The sequence below is a fragment of the Anser brachyrhynchus genome, assembly GCF_964034855.1.
Source record: "Anser brachyrhynchus genome assembly, chromosome: 1".
NCBI lineage: Eukaryota > Metazoa > Chordata > Aves > Anseriformes > Anatidae > Anser > Anser brachyrhynchus.
Genome location: NC_137694.1, coordinates 170,952,875 through 170,977,502, shown reverse-complemented (window position 1 = coordinate 170,977,502; position 24,628 = coordinate 170,952,875). Strand labels below are relative to the sequence as shown.

Below are 24,628 nucleotides of genomic sequence, written 5' to 3'. Positions count from 1 at the left end.
CATATATAAATTGAATACTGTTTCAGAAGTTGATACGGATGCCTATCTAACCAACCACCCAGCCAACCACCCAACCCCAAAACAAAACAAAACAAACAAACAAAAAAGCCAACACCATCCTTTGCATTCAATGCAGACATTTTCACAAGAAAGATTCCTTTTTTTCCTTTCTCATAGATAGAATATCAGTATTTATAACTTTAAAGAAAGGTAGGATTTCTATATTTATCACCACAAGATTTCTTTTTTTTTTTTTCCTTGTAAGACTTTCTGCTGATTTTGCTATTATTAAAGCTACTGCTACTGCATACTCTGACAATTTTGCTCAAGATTTAGAGAAGCTGCTACGAGTAGGTGGAAAATGATGACCTTGATCTAGTGATCTGCAACAATACATTTTGAACTGAAAATATGGTTACTCAAGTGGAAAGAATGTGACCTAAATAGGTTACTGAAGCAGATATCAAGAAGTTATTGGTAAAGAAAAAAATATACAGGAAACAGGACAACAGTCACTGCTGTTCTCTTTAGTTATACCATAAGAGATTCTTTTAAAGCACTCCAAATATATATCTTGTACAAAATATTTTTTACATTTTTAGAGTGAATATATATATGTATATTAGAATGTCGTAAGTTTTTGCCAAGAAGTGTAATGAACAAATATCAGAAACCCTTTGGGAATATAATAATATGATATAATATTATAAAAATTATTCAATATGATCAGAATTCTCTAAAACTAATAAATTTTTTTTCTACTAATGTTTATATTGTGAAGAGTATCAGAAATGACAGTTTACTGACAGTGATTTTAAGTAACCCCTTTAGTGTTGACTGCTTTGTTTTATAAAATAGTGTTATGTTTTATAACATAAAATATTCATGTTTTAATTTAAGTTTTTATCTAGTCTAGAACTTAGAAAAGTACCTTTTATTAATGATTTATATCAGGCAGTATGCTAGACTAGCTTTGCTCATCAACAAAGCACATGCCTTTTCTTTGAAAACAGTTCTGTTCCCACTGGAGCCTATGAAAATAAGGTGTTAACAATAACAAGAAAAATGCCGTATAGCAGCATATATAGTGGATAGCACCAAATAAACCACAGTGCTGGAGCAACCACATCTCCCAGAGGAGAAGTTTGCACATAAGGGAGCTCCCACCTCTTAAGGAGGGGATAATGGTGACCCACATGGACAGTTAGAGAGGAGGTACATACATATGTGTGCTTGTGTGTGAGCATGTGTGCAAAGCTGTCTGTAACTAGCACTTCTGGGGATTAGCTACAGAAGGGTGTTCAGAAATTTAATGGAGTTCATTCATATTTTGTAGGCATATTGCAGTTTGCAGTTTATCTAAGCTGCAGTATTGCAGTTTATCTATTGCATCACTAGGATTGATCCTAAATATATACTTCACCAATTGCAGCTAATTATGTGTCATCAATAAAACAAGAAACTGCTTTGATCATGATTTGGTTTAAACTGCATGAACTGAGCATTTTCATACTGCAACAGTACCAAGTTAACATTACCACTGCCTTTTATTATTTATCATTATAGCTGTATGGATGCTCATTCACATTGCTTAGCTGTTGTCTTAGTTCCTGGGAGACTGTTTTGCTTCACGTACTTCTCCCTAAGGTTAACCTGCTCTAAAGGGTGTTATCCTTTACATAGATAGTAGCCAGCTGATGCCTAATATCCACTGAACTCCATAAAATGCCCCATGTAGTCCAAAAAGATAAATTTGTTTGCTTTATTTTTTTCCAGTTCAGGGTGTTTGAAAATGATATGAGAGCTGTACTGAAGATTATCTAGAGGTTCTTATGTCCAAAACTATGACTTTTTGGAGCGTTTCCTACAATTTGACATGAAGATTTAGGAGGTGAAAAATAGACCTAGAGGACTGCACTGGAAAGGAGGTGACAAAATTTTTGAAGTCCAGATCATTAATGAAGATGTAAAAAAGGACTGAACGCAGTACTGATCCCTGGGGTACTCCTCTTGTTACTGGTCTCCAACTAGACTTTGCACCACTGACGTCTATACTCTGGGTCTGGCTGTTCAGTCTATTCTTGATCCACCTCACTGTCTGCTCATCCAGCCCATAATTCAACAGCTTCTCTATGAGGATTTTATGGAGAATATTATCAAAGGCCTTACTGAAGTCCAGGAACACAATACCTACTGCTCCCTGTTCATCCATCAGGCTCATAATTTCATTATAGAAGCTTATCAGGTTTGCCAGGCATGACTTCCCCCGGGTGAATCCATGCTGACTACTCCTGATGATTTTTTTTCATGTGCCTGGAAATGGTTTTTAGGTTTAGCTGTTCCATCACTTTCCCAGGGATTGAGGTAAGGCTGACCATCCTGTAGTTCTCCAGATCCTCCTTTTTGCCCTTCTTGAGGGTTTTCTTGGGCACCTTCTCCCTCCAGGGATTTATCCCATGGTACCCTACTGAGCAGCTCCTTGAAGAGGCCAAACGCTGCTCTCCCCTGAAGACCAGGGTTGTGAGCTTGCTGCATGCCTTCCTTGCTGTCCTAAGGATCTTTGAGTCTCCAATGTAGGATGGCTTGTGAACGTGAGGCTGCTCCTATCTGTCTACAGAGGGCCCCATCTACGCGGTCTTCCCAGCTAGGTGGCCTGTAGCAGAACCCACACTATAATGTCATTATAATGTCACCTATTTCTGTCTTCCCTCTAATCCTAACCCATACATTCTCTGTTAGCTCCTCATCCATCCCCAGGCAGTTCCATGCACTCTAGACTGTCATTGCCATAGAGGGCGACACCCTGTCATTGGTCTCCCCAGCCTGTCCTTCCTAAAGAGCCTGTACCCTTCTGTTACAACAATCCCATCATGGGAGCCATCCCACCATATCTCTGTGATGCCAGTAAGATTGTAGTCCTGCAAGTGTATGCATGTCTCCAACTCATCTTGGTTGTTCCCTATTCTGCATATGTTGTTGTACAGGCGCTTAAGAGGCGCATCCCAGCATGCTGTGTTCCTAGAAAGTGTTTGGGGGATTTCTCCATGATGGTGCCCAGTAGGCAATTCATTGCTAACCTGCAAGTGCTGCAGGTGACCCTGCTTAATTCCTATTTTGTTGATTTTGTGATCCCTCCCCCTCACATCACCCCATTCCCTTTGTTCAGCAGCCCCATGCATCACTCCTTCACTGTGCTGCTGGTTACCCTCTCCTACCCGACTCCTTCTTAGTTTAAAGCCCTATTTATGACATCAACCATCCTATTGGCTGACCATCCATTTTCATCAAAGGATGAAAGTTAACTTCTCTGTGGTAACTTTGACTCTTCCCTTGTATTTGAAGTTCTTTGGGCTTAAGAATAGATCTTTTCTGGTTCTTCTATTTCAAACTGTAGCTGAATTAGCAATTTCAGATGTTAACTACACTGAGAAAATGCCAGAAATTAAGTGATGTAAAATAACTACCAAAAAACTAGCAGATGGTTTAACAATGTTGTTTTTTTTTTTTTTTTTCTATTTAGAAATGCACATGTAAATCAAAGTACTGTACTGTTAAATGGCCTATGAGGTTGAATGTTCTGGAACACATTGAAATTCACAGGAGTGAAAAGAAGCAAATAGTAATGTTAATACTTACATGAACTGTATGAGAAGGGAATTTTAGTTTGATTTATACGTTTAATTAACTCATCAGTCATTAGCCTATGTAGTTCATAATCTTCTGGTGAAATAATTAACAAAACTCCACCTTCAATCTATAATTACGCTATCATGTTACTTAATAAATTATGATTCCTCTCTCCAGAATGTTGTGTTGCCATCTAAATGTAACACACATATATTTTAGGAATTCAAACAGTTCATTTCAGTTTCAAGTCATTGGGTGAATCAAACTAAAAACCATACTCCTATGGCAGTTTATCAGACATATATACGGTAATAAGCTCATGGAATATATTAAAAATGACTGAAAATATGAATGTACACCACAGATAAACTAAGGTTCCTAACTTCTGTCTATTCCATTTAAGTAATCTAAAATGAAAAGTGAGTGTTGATTTGTTTTTGAAAAATAAACGCTGAAAAATTCAGTTGCCATTACGCATAGCATGTCTTTTACTTTGGTATTCTAACTTTCTCTAGAAAAACCACCATGACGACAACCTCATTACTATGCTAGGTCAATTACTCTGATGGGGGAGACATTTTTTTGCTGTTGTTCCTGTTTGTATATTCCATTATTCTTTTCCCATTGCATATTCCAAAAAGAGTAAAATAGGAAAACTGAATTGGTCATTGGTACACACTGCTGACCTGAAGCTGAGTGTTATTTGTTCCTTACTGCATTTTACAATTAAGGTAAATCATGCCATATTTTTTTTCCTTCTTTTCACAGCACAGTGACTGGGAAAACACTGGATTATACTAACAATTTTTTGTTTGTTTAATTTTAAATGTCTATAATATGGGGAAAGTGAATTCCATAAAGTATAAGAAACAAACAAACAAAAAACCTAAAACATATCACATGGAATGGAGTAAATATCGTATTACATCACCTATGTCAATAGATGATATTTGAAAATACTGGAATTGTGTGGCTGAGACAGAAGTATTGCTTAAATACATCAAACAAGATTTCAGAGGACAGCTCTAGATATCTGAATTAAAAGTGGTATTGTCTATCTTTCATTGGAAATGATCCACTTTCATGCTTTGGATCTCTGTATTACTTTATTGGAGAGTGAAATCTAGCAGCATAATCGCAGCTTCATGGTCCAGAGCTTATACAAAAGACTATACTGTTCATTACAATCCAGAAACAAACAAACAAACAAACAAATTCTGCTTTCAAAATTCTGACCTATAATCAGCTAGAAAATTCTAGAATACATAGAACATAAAAATAAAAATAAAAATAAAAATAAAAATAAATAAAAATAAAAATAAAAATAAAAATAAAAATAAAAAAAATAAAAATAAAAATAAAAATAAAAATAAAAATAAAAATAAAAATAAAAATAAAAATAAAAATAAAAATGGAGATAACTCCTGTTAAATTTTCAGTTCATTTTTACAGAAAAAAGAATTTGTTAAAACAGAGTTGTTTTATAACTACATATTCTTATAGTAAGTATCTGGTGTTAACAAGCTGATTGTGTGGAATTCTTCTGTATTAAAAAATTCAACAGCGTCTGAGAGAGAAAACTGTCCCTTGAACAGCTGGTTATACCAATCTTTCTTTTTCATGTGCCCCAAAGTTGTTCTTACAATACAATATACTATCATCAGGAGATATATATATATTTTTTTAAGTAATATAATTCAGTGGTATTTTTAAAATAATAATATTAGCATTCAAATTGAGAAAAATAACGTAAGTAAAAAAAAAAAAAAGAGAATAGTCAAGTAAATACACTTCATTCATCATTTGTCATAACAGAATGAGAGAAAAAAAGGCCATTAAAATAACAAATGGAACAGAAAATCAAACCAATAAGCTTCTAAGAAATAATTAGAAAAATACACAGTTACACCAGAAATTGCTTTTATTTTGGAGAGTATCATATTTCATACTGAATGGAGATTTATCTCCAGTAATGTACACTTTTTGTAGCACAAACTGAAACATTTAAATAGGATCTAATTAGTGAAATACTGCAGCTGAACCAAATCTCCTCTGAAACAAACACTAGACATACAATACACAAAATGTGCACTATGGGAAAAAAAATTATTCTGGAGGTCCCAGATATGTTTTCAGTGTTATAGTTACTTGAAATACTGGCTACTATGCTAAAGTTTCCTTCTCACAAAACAAATACAGCTATCTAACAAAAGCCACAATGAAAATTTGAAAAACTATACGCTGTAAAAATACTTGATTTCCTACATGCATATCTGCTTCTCTAAGTGCTGTACACAGAACAGCAGCTACTGAATTGGCATGAAAGCACCAAAGTCAAAATGAAATTTCTGATTTTATTTTGTATGTTATACCTTACTAGTGAAGACAGTGCTATAATGAGGTAAATGGTATCAATCTTTTAGTACAAAGATATGCTGCATTTTATGCTAAGCAAGATAAGCCTTCAGCTTGTGTGTCTGTCCAAGAGCTAATAGCTGATTGTACTTATTTATTTATTTTATGTGTAAATTCAGATGTTAATTCTGAAGAATCATGAGAGTTATTGTGTGGGAGTATGTTTTGGATATCTGAGGTTGAATAATGCTAACAATATATCTAAGTGTATTCTTCCATAATCTATTTCCACAAATTTATCTCAATGAATAAAATAGGAGTATCTCTGAAGAGCAAAATAATACAATATCTGAAGTACTGCTTCTGAAGGGTAATTAATATTTCAGATTTTTTTTTCTGTCATTTTAAAACAGGGAATGCTAATCTTAAATTTGGTGCTCCTGGGTCCCCTTCCATGATTATGAAAGCTATAGTTAAGAAATGTAAGATTCTTATTCTTTCAGAATATACTTTTTAATACAAGCTTCATATTTATTGCAGAGTAATTAGTTTTTCTGGCATCAATATAATGAAAAAAATGACAGTAAAGTTAACCTCCAAAGCCTTTCATGGTACTCTGTTAGTGATGCAATCTGCATATTGTAGGGCATCCGTACAGAGCATTGACATATATGATTATCTCCTACAGATTTCCATATCTGCGGATACGAATTTCCACAGTGCTTTAACAAAATTCCTCTTAGATATTCTAAATGATTTTAATGAAATCTTGCTTGTTTTAATACTGTTAATCAGTTCAAGAGAATCAGTTGGGTTATTTTGTGCATTAGCTCAATAATTTATTTATTTTTAATTAGAATACTGTGATTTAATATTACTAATCCATTTCCATTCTTACTGATTATAATTATAAAGTGGCATATTAATTTTCTTAACATCAAAAACAATTTTAAACTTTTCAACATGAAATACCTTCCATCTTAGAGGCCATTACACCCACCTGCAGAAAGCTAGTACCATCAAAAACACACCAAGGGAACCGCAGACAGCAAATTCTCAGGTCTTATTGTATCTGCTCTGTGGAAAATGGTCATGACATGAAACTCAAGACAATACAGTCAAAATATGACTTTTCTCTGTAACAATAAAGTTTCAAGAAATAAACTCTATCTTTCTATGAGTCGGACTACCACTATTTAAAAATTTCTTACAGCATGAAAGACAACTGTGATATACTATAATAATTCCTGAGTGACACATATTGGTCAATAGTGAAAACTCTAAGGAAAATATTTACAGAATTGCAGCCTCTAGTGGTTGAACATGTAATATTTTTATCACAGCTGTTCCTTTCTGAATAATCACTCAGTTTCATCAAAATTATCATCAAAAGGAAATTTATTCAATATCAAAAAAAAAGCTAGATGAATCTAGACTTTGACAGGGCAAAAAATACAAGGACATCTCTATGAAAATACTACCTCCTGAAAAGTAATACAAAAAATAGTTCACTTGTAATTAGGTGATGAAGGACCTCTGTTTAAAATAAGGAAATAATTGGATGTGAATTACTTAGATAAATTAGACAATTTCAAATGGACTAGTCCTAGAAAACACTTTTATTTGGTGTTAAAAGCAAAGGCAAAGAAACTCTGAGGTCTTCAAAGTTATTTTTGAAAAATTCAGGAATTACAGGATTAACTTCAATTTCTCAAGAGGGATAGGAAAATATTAAACCGTGTTAAACAGGTATGTTCTGAAAGACGTATGAAGTAATCTTCCAGGTTAAATCACTACTGCAAAAGCCCTAGAGTGGGTTCTGTGACTTTTTCCTGCTCTGGCATGGGGATTAGACTACAAGATCTTTCAAGGTCCCTTCCAATCCCTAACATTCTGTGATTCTGTGATTTTTTTGGGGCACTATTAACTGCAAGAAAGGCTTGATGGAAAACTAATTAAAAGCCTGATGGAAGGAGGTGGATTAAATCATACTTCCACTACAGTAAGAAAGGGCTGAAAGTGTCAGCTTAGCTGTTGTAAGATATTTTTTCTGCCAACACGAATAGTTAAGTTTTGGACTAGCTGAAGTTATCATTGGAAATGCTTTAAAATTGATTTAGGTAGACAGCTGCTTGGAATGTCACAGGCATCATTATTTTGCCATATCATCCTCCTGAGGTCCTTTAAGGCTACAAATACACGATTCTTCAATTTAATGAAACAAATGTCCTGATAGAAAACATATGGGTGAAAACAAAGTAGCACTAAATGCAGAAGATATTTATTTGGAGGATCAGAAAGGCCACATATAAAATCTTATCAATAAAAAGAGTAGAATTGGAATAGTTCAGCATAAGAAAGACAGGGAAGTATGAGAACAAGTCCAGAGAAGGGCGATAAAGATGATCAAGGGGCTGGAGCACATCTCCTGTGAAGACAGGCTGAGGGAGTTGGGGTTGTTCAGCCTGAAGAATAGAAGGCTCCAGGGAGACCTTCCAGTACCTAAAGGGGGTCTACAGGAAAGCTGGGGAGGGACTCTTTGTCAGGAAGTGTAGGGATAGGACAATGGTTAACGGCTTTAAACTAAAAGAGCATTGCCCAGAGAAGCTATGGATGCCCCATTCCTGAAGGTGTTCAAGGCCAGGTTGGATGGGGCTTTGAGCAACCTGGTCTAGAGAAAGGTGTCCTGCCCATGGAGGGGGGTTGGAACCAGATGATCTTTATGGTTCCTTCCACAGAATCACAGAATCACAGAATCGTCTAGGTTGGAAGAGACCTCCAAGATCACCTAGTCCAACCTCTGACCTAACACTAACAAGTCCTACACTAAACCATATCACTAAGCTCTACATCTAAACGTCTTTTAAAGACCTCCAGGGATGGTGACTCCACCACCTCCCTGGGCAGCCCATTCCAATGCCTAACAACCCTTTCGGTAAAGAAGTTCTTCCTCACATCCAACCTAAACCTCCCCTGGTGCAACTTTAGCACATTCCCCCTCGTCCTGTCACCAGGCACGTGGGAGAATAGACCAACCCCCACCTCTCTACAGCCTCCTTTAAGATACCTATAGGGAGCGATGAGGTCGCCCTGAGCCTCCACTTCTCCAGGCTAAACAACCCCAGCTCCCTCAGCCGCTCCTCGTAAGACTTGTTTTCCAGACCCCTCACCAGCTTTGTCGCCCTTCTCTGGACTCTCTCGAGCACCTCGATGTCCTCCTTGTAGCGAGGGGCCCAAAACTGAACACAGTACTCGAGCTGCGGCCTCACCAGAGCCGAGTACAGGGGTACAATCACCTCCTTAGACCTGTAAGCCACACTGCTTCTTATGCAAGCCAGGATGCTGTTGGCCTTCTTGGCCACCTGAGCACACTGCTGGCTCATATTCAGCTGCCTATCAACCAGTACTCCCAGGTCCTTCTCTGCCAGGCAGTTTTCCAACCACTCATCTCCCAGCCTGTAGCGCTGCTTGGGGTTGTTACGCCCCAGATGCAGGACCCAGCATTTGGCCTTGTTGAACTTCATGCAGTTGACCTCAGCCCATCGGTCCAGCCTATCCAGATCTTCCTGCGGAGCCTTCCGTCCCTCGAGCAGATCGACACACGCACCTAACTTGGTGTCATCTGCAAACTTACTGAGGGTGCACTCGATCCCCTCATCCAGGTCATCGATAAAGATATTATAGAGGACCGGCCCCAGCACTGAGCCCTGGGGGACTCCACTAGTAACCGGCCTCCAACTGGATTTGGCTCCATTCACCACAACTCTTTGGGCCCGGTCATCCAGCCAGTTTTTAACCCAACAAAGTGTACGCCAGTCCAAGCCACGAGCAGCCAGTTTTTTGAGGAGAATGTTGTGGGAAACGGTGTCAAAAGCCTTACTGAAGTCAAGGCAGATCACATCCACAGCCTTCCCCTCATCCACCAAGCGCGTCACTTGGTCATAGAAGGAGATCAGGTTCATCAAGCAGGACCTGCCTTTCATAAACCTATGTTGACTGGGCCTGATCGCCTGCTTGCCCTGCAAGTGCCGCGTGATGACACTCAAGATAATCTGCTCCATGAGCTTCCCTGGCATTGAGGTCAAACTAACAGGCCTATAGTTCCCCGGGTCTACCCTCCGGCCCTTCTTGTAGATGGGCGTCACGTTTGCTAGCCGCCAGTCGACTGGGACCTCCCCTGATAGCCAGGACTGCCGATACATAATGGAAAGCGGCTTGGCCAGCTCCTCCGCCAGTTCGCTCAGTACCCTCGAGTGGATCCCATCCGGCCCCATCGACTTGCGTACATCCAAGTGTTGTAGCAGGTCGCCAAACATTTCCTCATGGATAGCGAGGGCCACTTTCTGCTCCCCATCCCCTTCCACCAGCTGAGGGTACTGGGTATCCAGAGAACAACCGGTCTTGCCGCTAAAGACTGAGGCAAAGAAAGCATTGAGCACCTCAGCCTTTTCCTCATCTTTTGTAACTAAGTTTCCCCCCGCATCCAGTAAAGGATGGAGATTCTCCTTAGTCCTCCTTTTTGTGTTGATGTATTTGTAAAAACGTTTTTTGTTATCTTTAACGGCAGTAGCCAGATTGAGCTCCAGATGAGCTTTGGCCTTTCTAATTTTGTCCCTGCACAGCCTCGCAACATCCTTATAGTCCTCGTGAGTGGCCCCCCCTCTTTTCCAAAGATTATAAACCCTCCTTTTTTTCCTAAGCTCGAGCCACAACTCTCTGTTCAGCCAGGCCAGTCTAGTTCCGTGTCGGCTCGTCTTTGGGCACGTGGGGACAGACCGCTCCTGAGCCATTAAGATTTCCTTCTTGAGGAGTGCCCAGCCTTCCTGGACTCCTCTGCCCTTCAGAACCACCTCCCAGGGGACTCTGCCAACCAGTGTCCTGAACAGCTCAAAGTCAGCCCTCCGGAAGTCCAAGACAGCAGTTTTACTGGTCCCCTTCCTGACTTCGCCAAGAATAGAGAACTGAACCATTTCGTGGTCACTCTGCCCAAGACAGCTCCCAACCACCACATCTCCCACCAGTCCTTCTCTGTTTGTGAACAGAAGGTCTAGTGGGGCACCTCCCCTGGTAGGCTCTCTAACCAGCTGCATCAGGAAGCTATCTTCCACGCTCTCCAGAAACCTCCTAGACTGCTTTCTCTGGGCTGTGTTGTGCTTCCAGGATATGTCTGGGAAGTTGAAGTCCCCCACGAGAACAAACCAACCCAAACCATTCTATAATTCTATGATTTTATGAATTGCAAAAGGGACAGGTCATTCCTTACTTTTCACTTCATCTTTTATGAACATCTACCTATTTCATGAGTAATAACAGCAAATTTATTTTCCTCATTCATGGGAGCAATCAATTTACCATTTCTGTACAAATATATTCTGCTTCACTATTGCTGAACACTTTTCAAAAAAGCTTAATGTATTAATACAATTAAGCTGCAACTCAAAAAACATCTCAATAACAACAACAACAAAACAACAATAAAAAAACACCTCAAACTTATCAATGTTTTCCGTGAAGGCCTTGCAGTGTTGTCCATATCTTCTGTCAGTCAGTTTCATAAAAATGTGTCTTTACCTTGAATGCCTACTTCAGAGTCTAGTAGCTGGAATCAATCTAGAGCTTTACACTTGTAGAATCCTTTAAACTAGAGAGATATGACTAAGATTACTGTGAAATTGCTAAAGCATTCTTATGAACAGAGCAACTGAAGCATGGAAGCTCCACAAGCTTGTCTACATTACAGAAAGATTTAGAGTTAAAAGTAGAATGCTTGAAACAGATATTCCAATGCTTTTTCTAATCACTGGAAAACAACACCAGAAACAGACACTTAATATAAATGTTAAAAGACTAATTCTGTAAAGACATCATGCAACCAACAACCAACATATCTGAATAGAAATGTACTACCACAACAATGATGGTAGCAGATAATAAAGCACACTAAAGGATAATTCATGCTTCTCTATATAGTACTTCAGTTCTCTATATATTTTAAAATACTTGTGTATGAAAGCACATCTGTGATTTTGCAAGTCTTTTTGTTTCTTCTTTTTCCTTCTTATAGTTCTTTTTCAGCTCTTACAACACTCACATTTATCTTTTTCAGTTTTCTTCCTTCCTTCTTCTTTCTTTTTTTCTTTCTTTTTCTTTTTCTCTTTCTTTCTTTCTCTTCCTTCCTTCCTTCCTTCCCTCCTTCCTTCCTTCCTTTCTTTTTCTTCCTTCCTTTCTTTCTTCCTTCCTTCCTTTCTTTCTTTTTCTTTCTTTCTTTCCTTCTTTCCTTTCTTTCTTTTTCTTTCTTTCTTTCCTTCTTTCCTTCTTTCCTTCTTTCTTTCTTACTTTCTTTCTTTCCTTCTTTCCTTCTTTCCTTCTTTCCTTCTTTCCTTTTCTTTCTTTCTCTTTCTTTCTTTCTTTCTTTCTTTCTTTCTTTCTTTCTTTCTTTCTTTCTTTCTTTCTTTCTTTCTTTCTCTTTCTTTCTTTCTTTCTTTCTCTTTCTTTCTTTCTTTCTTTCTTTTTCTTTCCTTCCTTCCTTCCTTCTTTCTTTCTTTCTTTTTATTTCTCTCTTTCTCTCTCTCTCTCTCTCTTTCTCTCTCTCTCTCTCTCTTTCTCTCTTTCTCTCTTTCTCTCTCAATAGTAAGTGGACAGCATACCTTCTGGCTAAACACTGTACAATTAAACTAGATATATAGTCTATCTTCTTTTATCCCCATATTAATAATGATATTAATATCCCCCATCATTAATAATGATATTAATTTAATTACAAGGGGTTTTGAATATTCAGTGCATTAAATAAAGAATTCTGTGGTTATTCAAAAAATATTTTTAATTTTTCTTTTTTCTTTTTTATTTTTAATTACCTATTTTCTAAGACAGAGTCTTAGAATCATGGCATTTCTCAAGTATTATTCATTCCTGTGTACAATTGTCATTCTTTCTCTCAAATGTTTTTTGTAAGGGTGTGTGGAAGAAGAATCAAAGAATCACAGAACCATAGAATCCACAGGGATCCACAGGTATAATCAAGACCAACTCCTGGCTTCACACAGGACCACCCAGAAACCAAAACAAAGGGAGCATCTATTCCTTTAAATGTGTTTTTAACTTATCAATAAAGTACCTTTTCAGTGCAAAGAAATGGATAATGAGAAAAGCAGGAATTCATAAACAACATTCAGAGCACAAACCTCACCAACAAGTAATAAGGGAGGCAGTAACAAGAACCAAACTTGTTCACTCACAGTAATTGGTAAGGGTATGTGGGAGTGTAAAAACATCTGTTTCAGCAAGGTTGTCTGATCATGGGCATTGTCAGATGGGATGTTAGGATAAAGGGGGTAGCCATAAATAAAATATTCAAAGACACAAACCTGACAGACAAACATAACAGAGACTATGACAAGAAACACACCTGGCCAGTCACAGTAACTAATGGGCTATCAAGAAACTGCAAGCAAACCGAGACATTGAAATCGACAAAGATGCCAACCTAAGTGTCCAAGATGTTGTGGTAGAGTTTGTGGGACTGTGCCAGCTGATGAGGGGGAGATCAGGGGGACTGTGCAGAGGGAGGGGAGCAAGGAGAGAGAAAGGAGAAACAGACAGAAGGGCATATAAAAGGGACTATCACATGTAAGGTAAGGCTGCTCTGGCTTGACTGTCTGAGTCTGTTCCTTATCACCACAGTCTGTCCTATCTTCTTACTAAATCCTTTCCTAATGTTCTCTCTGCGTAATCTTGCTCCCTACCCCAAGTGTCAGCACTGCAAGGGCTCAGTGCCAGCTCCTGGTGAGACCTCTGTGTTTGAGTGAAATTTGGTGCCAGCTCCTAGTGTCAGGCCGTTGTCTTTGTGCCCTGCCCTGAGGTGGCAGCTGCTGAAGCCAGTGGGGTTTCAGCATCAGCTCCTGGAGCAGGTGGGGGTCTTCAGCCTCCAGCCCCAGAGGTGGGAGTCCCCTATGCTATGGGGCTATGCGTCCCCAAAACTGCTGCTGGGGGACAGGGCTGAGTGAGGCAAGGGAGGAGCTCTGTGCTGGCGGCTGGAGCAGGGTAACAGCCCGTGTGCCTGGTGACAGCTGCTGCTGTCTGTGTCTGCTCCAAAATGGGCGTCCGTGGGCTGTACGTGTGCATTCACTGGCAAACCCTACACTGGAGTGGCCAGAGAGTGGGGGACCCAGGTACCAGCAGGGGTAAGAGGAGGGCAGAGAGTTCAGGAAGGTGTCCTGGCTAGCACTGCTGGAGGCTGTGGCTGTTCCTAATTTCCTTTCATGTTTTCTAAGCATCATACTCAATGAACTATTTACATGCATTCTAATACATGAATAGGTATATAAAAAGTTACTAAGTTCTTATTAAAAAAAAAAAAGTTTAACAAAAATATGTTATGAAGACAATCTGTCATTAAATCCAATAAGCTCTAGCCATTAACTTATTTGCATTCTTGATTAAGGAATACAACAGGTAGAGTTCTTAGCATTAAACAGGTAGAGTTTTAGAGTATTTTACCATGCCACAATCTCAGACTTGAATATATAAATACATACATCTAGTACTTAACAAACATGTGACTTTGCATAAAACTTTTCTAAAAACATACCAAAGAGAAATATTCTGTAATTTAGTTTTGAACTCATTGGACTTTAATTCTTTTCCATCTTTTTTAAAGAAAATACTATGCCTTCTTAAGTAAATTTTGCTGTTTGTGTATTATACAAATACCAGGACTACAGGCACGTTCTGAAAATCAAACTCAGTTACTTTACACTGAAAATTGTGAATACAATGCAACTAAGATGAATATAAGATGCTTTCTCAAGATGGTTATATACATCAAATGAATGCTTAATGAGTACTGTCAAATTATTTTCATATGTGATGACAAAGTGGTTTCTAGTAATTTCCAAAACTTGCAAAATGCTATGAAACAATTTTGATGGGTTTTACTTTTTCTCTTTTTTTTTTTTTTTAATGAATTAGCACTAACCTGAACATGAAGAATATAGATTTTCAAGTTATAGGCATCTCAAGCACAAATTTTAGAGACCAACAAGAATGAACTAAGAGGAAAGATGCAATGCTTTCTCTATTTCTGTCTTAATTTACAGTATTTCCAGTAGACTCCTAAAGGACTGAGAACATCAGTATTTCTTTCTGTATTTCTTTCTGTATTTAATGTGTGCCTCTATGAGAATGAAAAAATTAAAATTAAAATAAATAAGGTGCAAGCAAAGTGTGTTGTGAGGAGTCTTGATAAAAGCTTGATAAAAATTAAAAACAACAACAAAAACAACAGAAAAACATAGAAGATAACTAACATAAAGAGTAACTTCAAGGAACAATGTTAAATGACATTCCTGTGTAATTATAAGTAATAAACAACATTTGCAGAAACATATTTGTAAAGAAAAAGTATTATTACAAGTGACTGAAAGCTATTACAGAAAAGACAAAATATGCAAAATGGGAAATATGCAAAATGGGATTTTAAGCAGCAGAGACTAGAAATCAAAACTTTGCATTTTTGTTATTGCTGTAGTGAAAGCAAAGATCTTTCTAAAAACAAAAAACAAACAAACAAACAAAAAAAATACAATTAAAGGACTTCTAATATGGTTTGATATAGACTAATGTTGCACTTCACCTCTTACCCTCAGAGCAATTTTCCTGACAGATTTTGTATCTAATCAGAAGATTAAAGAAAGATACACTTTTAACATCAGTGTTTCAGTAAATCACCTTTGCCCTCTCTGTTAATGACCCGTCACATTATAATGGAAGACACTCTAGCTGAAGTATTTTCTTCTTTTCTTCTTTTCTTCTCTTCAATACAACACTGTTCAATTGTTTATACTGATCTCCTCTTGCTGTGGAAGTGTATTCTCCCCATCTTAATTTTCCATTGTACTAACCAACACAGATTGTAAAGATTGTGTTTTACCACACAGCTTTTGTTCTGCATTTGGGATTGCTAGACTGATGTAAAAAGTCAGTGTTTTTCCATTCTCAGAAATTGTTAATTGTCACTTCATGAATTTACTCATTTATTTCAGTCTATCATCCTCCTTTATATGTGCATCTAGACAGCTTTTGTCTACTACTAGATGATTAAATCCTGCTAATTCAAATTACAGGAGTTAGTATGACTATATGAATGGGTAAAATGAAGAGAATATTGTCAGAAGTTTATATCTTATTCATCTCATTCTGTTAATGTAACCACATAGAGACAATCTTATTCTTAGTTTCTTATATATATATGTCTTTTAAATTAAATGAATAAGTAAACAACAGTGGGTGGAAACAGAGACTGAAATGAGGTTTGGGGAATTTAGGGAATTAAAATTATGAAATTCTCTAATCTTGCTCCATTTAATTCTATCCAGTTAGTACTACGCTGCATTAACTTTTCACATCAAGCACAATTCCAGTCACCGTCTGCTGGAGTTTAATTATCACTTTTTTTTATATGGAAAAGGAGAATAATTATAGAGGAGATTTCAAAACAAACTTACTTTAGCATGGTATGCTACTTTTTATGTAATGGGCCACATAAACTTCAAATATTTTCACAATACCAGCACTTACCCACTGCTTTATACACTAGCTACTGAATCGCTAATTTGCTTAGCTCTTCTCCATCTTATATGTAGCAGTTTCATATTTAGTTGCAAACACCAGCAAGCATTTAAAATAAATCATTGTGAATAATAGTAATCCAAGTCAGCACTTCAATAGAAAAAGTTGTAGAGAAAAAAAAAAATCATTAGTGAGGACAGGTAATACAGCGTTAGTATCGTATCATGACCCGAAGAGGGGTGCTTTATGAACTCACAGTAATTCTTCAAAATATGCAAACAGTGCTCTGATTTTCTGAACAGATGTGGGGATCAAGGCTCATGGGCCTAAAATTTATTCATGGACATGGCAGCATCACATGCGAGAGAGGGATGAGGTGAACAGATACAAGTCGATTCTGCATGGCTGCAGAGCTATCAGAAACACATTACACCCACTCTAACAGTCTTCTGTGCAGATGCAGCTCTGCTGTATCAGGCCCCTTCTCAAAGCATTTTTTTTATCTGCTGTAAAAGTATATAAGATCTAGTACTTCTGTTTTAAGTCGGAGTTCATACCAACAGAGGGCTGAACCTCTGTTGTGCTGTGTTCTCACTTTCAGCTACAGAAATAAATCACTTCAGATCACTTGGCTGATCTGAATCTGCAAAACAGATTGTGATTCTGCGATGGATGCTAAACTTTTGCTGTCTTCCTAAATATTTTTATATTTGATTTGCTATATGAACCAGAAACAGATTTGTACAGTAACCTAGAAGAAATACAGCTGCACCTAAACTGGGTTTATGGTCATTCCCAGTACTTTAATACTTTAGGTGTTCACAGCCATTTGTCCTAAATAAGAGGAAAATTGTATTTCAGGTATTTTATGATCTAAAGGCATGCCTAACATTTAGCTGCACAAACATTTGTAAATGTTTAAAGGTCAAAAATAATCTGTGGATATAGTGTATATATATATAAGCATTGGTTCTTTTCTCAACATTTTTCTATTCTCCCAACATTTCTTTTACACACAAGCAGAGATGTCATACATCTTTCCCATTTTTTTTGAGAACACTTTATGTTAGATTAGAATTTATGCTTCCGAATGCATATTATTCAGTCTGAATATTGACAACAAATGTAAGATACTGTGGAATTGTTAGTAAATTTCAGGGAAAACTAATAATGAGAACCTTTACAAATATATAGGCTTGTTATACAGCTTGTTTTATTTCAAATATTTTATTTAATAAATCAGTGAATTGGATTTCTTTGCCAGATATAAAAGCACATCATCATAATTCCAATTCACAACAAATAAAGACAAAATACTTTGATAAAATTTCTATTGCTTCCTACTTTTTAAACTAGTAAAATGGGATAATTCCACCCTCCTTTAGCTGTTGAGAAAGTCATAATCTAGTTAAAGCTAGCTGTCTGGATTTTTTCTCTAAAGAAATATTTTTTTGGCATCAAAGAGCATGATTCATCCAAAAGACTTAAGACAACTATTTAAGGATGGAATACACTTCACATAAAACTGCCTTTTTCATTGATTAGAAAAACTGCCTACACATTTGACTTATAAATGAAACAGAATTTCTAGAAAGCTAAAACAAAAGTAAATTAATCTCACTAGAGATATTTTGTATAAATTCTTCTTGGAAATCTTAATAATTTTGAACAAAGAATGAACTCAAATCTCAGTTTCTGTTCTCTAACAGCATTACATTTTTCTTAGAATATCATTGGATTTTATTTGGACCAAAAGTCTTGGCAGCTCTTCTGGATAGACTTGGGTCTTAGCAGCAATTCTTGATTGACTTACATATGCATCCCTATTCAATATTCATTATTTTCTAATGAAGAAAATACACAATATAATGTTTATAAATGAATATCCTTTAATACCTTTGTTGTTATCCATTCCTCCAACAGCATAAAGTGTGCCAACTGTAGATTTTCTAGGTTTAGTTCTTGGACTTTGCATAAGAGTTCTTCTCTCTGGTAAAAGATGGTATTTCATGGCTTCCAGAATAAGCTTCTGGCATTCTAGGTCATCCTTAAAAAGTGTGTGGTTTTCTAGGTCAGCCAGTGTCTGTGAATGACAAGATCATAAATAAAAAATGTTGTCATATTGCTAGGAAAGCAATACTATGCAATGAGATATCACAAAAATGATGTCATAAGTACATGACTTCAGTGTGGAATACAGGCTTTTGCAGGATCCTTTTTGCAGGAAGAAGGCCAGGAAAGTAGATATTTAATTGATTTTGAAAAGATTCCAAGCAACTTTTAGATTATTTCACCATCCCTCAAGACTACTATCTGTCTCTTACTGAAGTCACTGAAGAAAATTAAGTATTCTCTTGTAGGCTACAGCCTTATCTATTTTAATGGTTTCCAACATTTCTGGATCTGATAGGATCCAGAAGGCATCTCTTTGTAAGCATCCTGAACATGTAGTCACATAACACTGTCACATAACACCATTATACAGTATTTTATGTATTTTACTTTCCAGGAACATCCCTTATTTCTAATAAAATAAAATATAATAAAATAAAAACCACAAACAAACAAACAAAATGCTTGTGTAAGTTTTTCATTTATTGATTTGCTGTATTATTGGAAAAAATAAGGATTAATAATCCAGATAATGTGACCGTCTTTGTAATTAGTGTAAAAGCTATCAGTAGTATAGTTACTATAGTTACTATAGTTACTAGCTATTAGTAGTGTAGTTACTGAATACAGATACTCAATGAATACAGCTGAAAGAACATTCTACTATATTACCATATTTCCAAGAATTTGTAAATGTTAAATGTTGAATTCACTTGCCTGTATCCAGTAGCACTTGAAATGCTATGCACCACTGTTGCAGTTTCACCTTTCAGGCAGCTGAACACTGCACAGCCATTCGCTCACTCCCTACCTGCCAGCCACCCCCCCACCTCCCGCCCCAAGTGAGATGGGGGAGAGAACTGGAAGGGAAAATAATAACAATTATATACATATAAACATAAAAACAAGTGATGAACAATGCAATTGCTCACTATCCACTGACCGATGCCCAGCCAGTCCCAGAGCAGTGGTCCCACCCTCTCCCAGTTTTATTGCCCCACATGACACCATGTGGTACGGAATATCCCTTTGGCCAGTTTGGGTCAGCTGTCCTGGCTCTGTCCCCTCCCAGCTCCTTGTGCATCCCCAGCCTCCTCACTGGCAGGGCGGCGTGAGAAACTGAAAAGTCTTTGGATGAGTGTAAGCATTGCTCTGCAACAACTAAAATATCAGTGCACTATCAGTGTGTTATTCTCCTAAATCAAAAACATAGCACATACCAGCCACTCTGAAGAAAATTAACTCCATCCCAGCTGAAATCAAGACAATCACCCTTGAAATTTTCAAGATCCCATTGCCTAAGCAACCTGGCCTAGCCTCATAGCTGACTCTGAGCAGGAGTTTGGACCGGAGACCTCCTGAAGTCCATTCCTGCCTGAACAGTTCTGGGATCTGATGCCAGTCCGGTGAACTTCAGCCCTTACACAGATTTTGCATCATACCTGCCAGGCCCATGCAGATGTCTCAGCTTCCCTAAGGTACCAGAAGTGGATCAGACTCTCAATGGCTACATTTAGGCAACTGAGTGTTACCTTTAGATGCTGATCCCTATATACTGTTGACTATACAAATTAAAACAGGATTTAATTGCATATGGCACCACACCTGTACAGTCTGGAAGACCTCTAGATCTTATACAATACCTGTCTTGGAGACACAGTTGCTTCTGGAGATGCAGCTGATGGCAATGATGCTGAAGACTTTAGTCCTCAGTGTCTACAAAGAAACCTCACCCTCACAGAAACATACATACAAACATATGCAAACTGCAATGCAGTTAACCAAATACAGGCAGCTAGATTCATTTTAAGGACTGTTGACTAACTGTCATCTGAACTCCAACTGCTGATGAAGAATGTGTGAAGGTCCTTTATCAATCTTTCAGCCTTTTTCAGATCGCATTTTCTGTGACATCCAAAACATTACTAGTTGGTACATGGAAATAGCACACTGTTGCTTCTGATTTTAGGTATCAGTCATGAACTGAACTTATTGAGTTCCAAAGTAAGGCATTACATACTGCAGTATCTCAGCTGGTGCACCAGAACTCTTATTTTACGTGGCTGATGACCTAACAGTCAGACCTGGTTATTAAAATACAGAAATAAGAGTAATCTAGCCTAGTATTTTGTCTCCAACTGTGACCATAAGCCAGGGAGAAAGCCATAAAACTAGTTTCATATACAGAGTAATCCTCCTTAATATTTCCCCAGCGTCCAATTTTCAGAACAAGGACCTTCTGAGCTGAATGTCTTTTCTATGCATTTTACAATTCTCAGGGACCTTATCTTCCAGAAATCAGTTCAATCTTCCTTTGAACTCATGTAAATTTCTTGCATCAACAATATGTTTTGACAACAAATTCAGTCTATGTCTTGATGCATATTAAGGTTTACCTCCCTTTGCTTGCTTTGAACCTGACTCCTTTGGCTTCATTTGTTTTCATTCAATATGTTTAACTCATTTCTGTCATTCAGAGCCCCTTAATTTTTCTAATGGATGAGCAAATGCATAACTGAGCCCTACCATACTTTCTAAGTCAGAGTCACAGAGTGGTTGAAGTTGGAAGGGACCTCTGGAGATCATCTAGTCTAACCTCCCTGCTCGAGTAGGGTCACCTAAAATACATTGCACAGGATTGTGTCCAGGTAGGTTTTGAGTAACTCCAGAGAAGGAGACTCCACAGCCTCTCTGGGCAACCTGTTGCAGCACTCTGTCAACCTCACAGTAGAGAAATTTTTCCTCATATTCAGCTGGAACTTCCTGTGATTCAGTTTGTGCGTATTGCCTCTTAGCCTTTCACTAGCCACAACTGAAAAGAGTCTGGCTCCTTCTTCTTCACACAATCCCTTAAGATATTTGCGTATGTTGAATAGATCCTCTCTCAGTCTTCTCCACGCTAAACAGGCACAGCACTCTCAGCCTTTCATCGTAAGAGAAATGCTCCAGCCCTCTAATCATCCTAAGAGAAGACAGGTAAGACAAAGGGGCTGAAAATGTATCTACTAATATATATTTGGGGACGTCAAATATCTTTCAGGAGCTCTGAATAAATTTCTGTCAGTGTTCCAAATCTGGCTTCATGTAACAAAAAATGAAAGGATGAGGCCTTTAATTTTACCTCCCAAGGAATAATAAAAGGCTTATATGCTTTCTCTCAACTTGGCATATTTTTTATTTTTATGTTTTAAATTGTCATATCAACCTTCTTTGTCTGGTGGAACAAACACTTTTCTTATCTTAAATGGAAAATGAGGCATAGAAGACCCTCCATATATTTACTTTTATATAAATATATAAATTGTGTATTTGCTAGCATTTGCTAATAAAACAACAGTATCTATCATATCCATTTTTATAAATGTGCGTGATTATTGTATTGAGAAAATCCTAAAGCATCTTTGAAACAGAAGCAGCAGAACTGTAAACAACCGACCGTAAAAAAAAAAAAAAAAAATGTCTAATATGAATACAGTCTTAGAGAAATGTTACAGTATAGATTTGAAATTAAACCTGCTGCTCCTTTAAATTTGTCATAAGCTCCCATTCTGGTATCTCCCTAAAATATCCGTATCTTTTAAACCAATTAGTTTCTACTGATCTATGTACTCCAAGGCCATATTCCTATGACCACAGAAATTCAGTATGTGGCAGCCACTATCACATACAAAAGTTATCTATATTGAAGGTTTACTCCTCAGAACCACTTATCTGTGTCTAGATTTCAGATAACTAACAAGAAAAAGCATCTTTTTTTTGGAAAACAAGTTCACTAATTTGGAAAACAAGACACTAATACTACAGTCAACTTAAAACAATGCATACTTACATCTATATACAAGTGGCTAGAGGTGCTGGGTTATCAAGTTTCTTATTAAAATAATATGAAGCACAGGCAGAAGAGAAATAGACACGCGAAAAAACAGCAGACAATTGTGTTCCTTGATGGCAGTATTTTTAAAAGGTGTCACTGTACAGGGCTGAGGTTAAGAGCTTGATGTAAATGTTTGCAAAGAAAATGCACATGAAACAAATTACACTTGAAAACATTCTTAAACTTTATTATCTTTTCTCACAGGAAAATGGCCAACTCCCAAAGTCTGCTATTTTCAATCAAAATAGCATCCCTTAAAATTTTATCAAGAAGTGCATTTAAATGGATACCAGTCTGACATATTTCTTAAACATATAATCTAACATAAACTACCTTCACATCTAACCTCATGAATTTAAATATCAACATTTTATTCTCTTCCCTCAGAGCTGGTATTTTCATATTGACAGTAACTGTATTACATAAAATACAATTTTGCTATATGTTTTTATATTTGGTATTTTTGAGCTACAGTCAGTACCAGAATAGCAGAATAATCACTGAAATTTTTATTATTTCTTGCAGTTTCTTACATCTAAGCTAAGCTACAAGAAAACTGAGTCTATAATTACGATATGTTTCATTTTTAAGTTAATTTACTTTCCCCACTGTGTAGAGAAAAATACAATTCTCAAGAAGGTATTTAAGCTATTATTATATATTGTATATAATTATATATATATATTATTATTTTAATTTTCTTCATAATAGCTAGTATGGTGCTGTGTTTTGGATTTAGGATGAAAATAATGTTGATAACACATCAATGTTTAGTTGTTGCAGAGCAGTGCATACACTAAATCAAGGTCTTTTTTGCTTCTCATGCTGCCCCAGCAGCGAGGAGGCTGGGGGTACACCTGAAGCTGGGAGGGCACACAACCAGGACAGCTGATTCTAATTGGACAAAAGGATATTCCATAACATGGCATCATGCTCAGCAACAAAAGCTGGGAGTAAACATTTGAAGTGATGGCGTTTGTCTTCCCAAGTAACCGCTACATGTGATGAGCCCTGCTTGCTGACCACAAGTAGTGAATTAATTCCTTGTTTTGCTTTGATAGCATGTGCATCCTTTTCTTTACCTAGTAATTGTCTTTATCCCAACCCACAAGTTCTCACACTTTTACCTTCCCAATTCTCTCCCCAGTCCCACTAAAGAGGGGTATGTGAGGGGCGGCGGTAAGCTAGGGGCTGTGTGGGGCTGAGCTTCCCACCAAGGTTAAACCATGACAGTTATTATGCAGTCCACATTACTAAGAATATTAAAGTGTGCTAATAAACACTAATGGTAGCTGTATTTCATAACATTAATTTACATTTCATAATATTAAGATTCTTAATATATCATTTTTTGTGATTCTTTCACCTTTGAAGTCCTCAGCACACTACTCAGTAGATGAAAAATCAAAGATCTAAAGACAAATCACGTTCAGAGTTTTAAACAGGATGAAGCTTTCTCTTGCAAAATGCTATATCATTTAGGGATACTGAACCAAACAGTGTACTCTGTCAAAAATTAATTTATCATCATACAGGCACAACAAAGCTGAGAAATCAAATTATCAGTTTCCTCTGCATAAATTTGAGATAATGTATAGTAGCCTACGTTTCCTAATGCTTAATGGAATTAATGCAATTGACAAGTTTTTTTTATGACAAACCTATTTTACCAGCAAGGATGAAAGTCCAACAATCATATTTGTTGACTTCCGGTCAGACAGCTACGTCTATATTCTGGTGTTATAATCTGTGCTTAGACTCTTAAAATAAGTATTTATAAGATCTTGCAACTGAATTGCCATATGTTTTAAATACAGGAGTGATAATCAATGAACACTGTCCTGTCCAAAAATATGGAGATTTCATGCACCAGCAACAAATAAAGACTGCATCTCTTTTTCTTTGTGATTAGAAATACATCCTGGAAATGAGAAACCATTTCTATTGAAAACTTCAAAAAGCAGACAGCAACCTGCATTTTTTCCCTCATGAATAAATAAATAAAGTTTTATTCAATGGCCAAACCATAAAAATATTTTTTTGTTCAAAAGAAAGAAATAATAAAGATCTCCTTGTTATGTTATGATGGGG

The 24,628-nt window shown here is 37.0% G+C and overlaps 2 protein-coding genes across 3 annotated transcripts in view; one reads left to right on the top strand and one right to left on the bottom strand.

Annotated features, from left to right (window-relative positions):
- Positions 1-24,628, bottom strand: part of KLHL1 (kelch like family member 1) — a gene marked incomplete at its 5' end in the record, with an annotated part of 257,350 nt that overhangs the window by 68,251 nt on the left and 164,471 nt on the right. For both annotated transcript variants that reach the window (XM_080561214.1, XM_080561215.1), the window contains one exon: positions 18,448-18,634. In XM_080561214.1, coding sequence (XP_080417340.1) covers positions 18,448-18,634 — 187 coding nt within the window. The remainder of the gene's footprint in view (positions 1-18,447; positions 18,635-24,628) is intronic.
- LOC308180126 (uncharacterized protein) overlaps positions 1-24,628 on the top strand; it is a 501,337-nt gene that overhangs the window by 468,342 nt on the left and 8,367 nt on the right. The gene's annotated exons all lie outside the window — the stretch shown is intronic.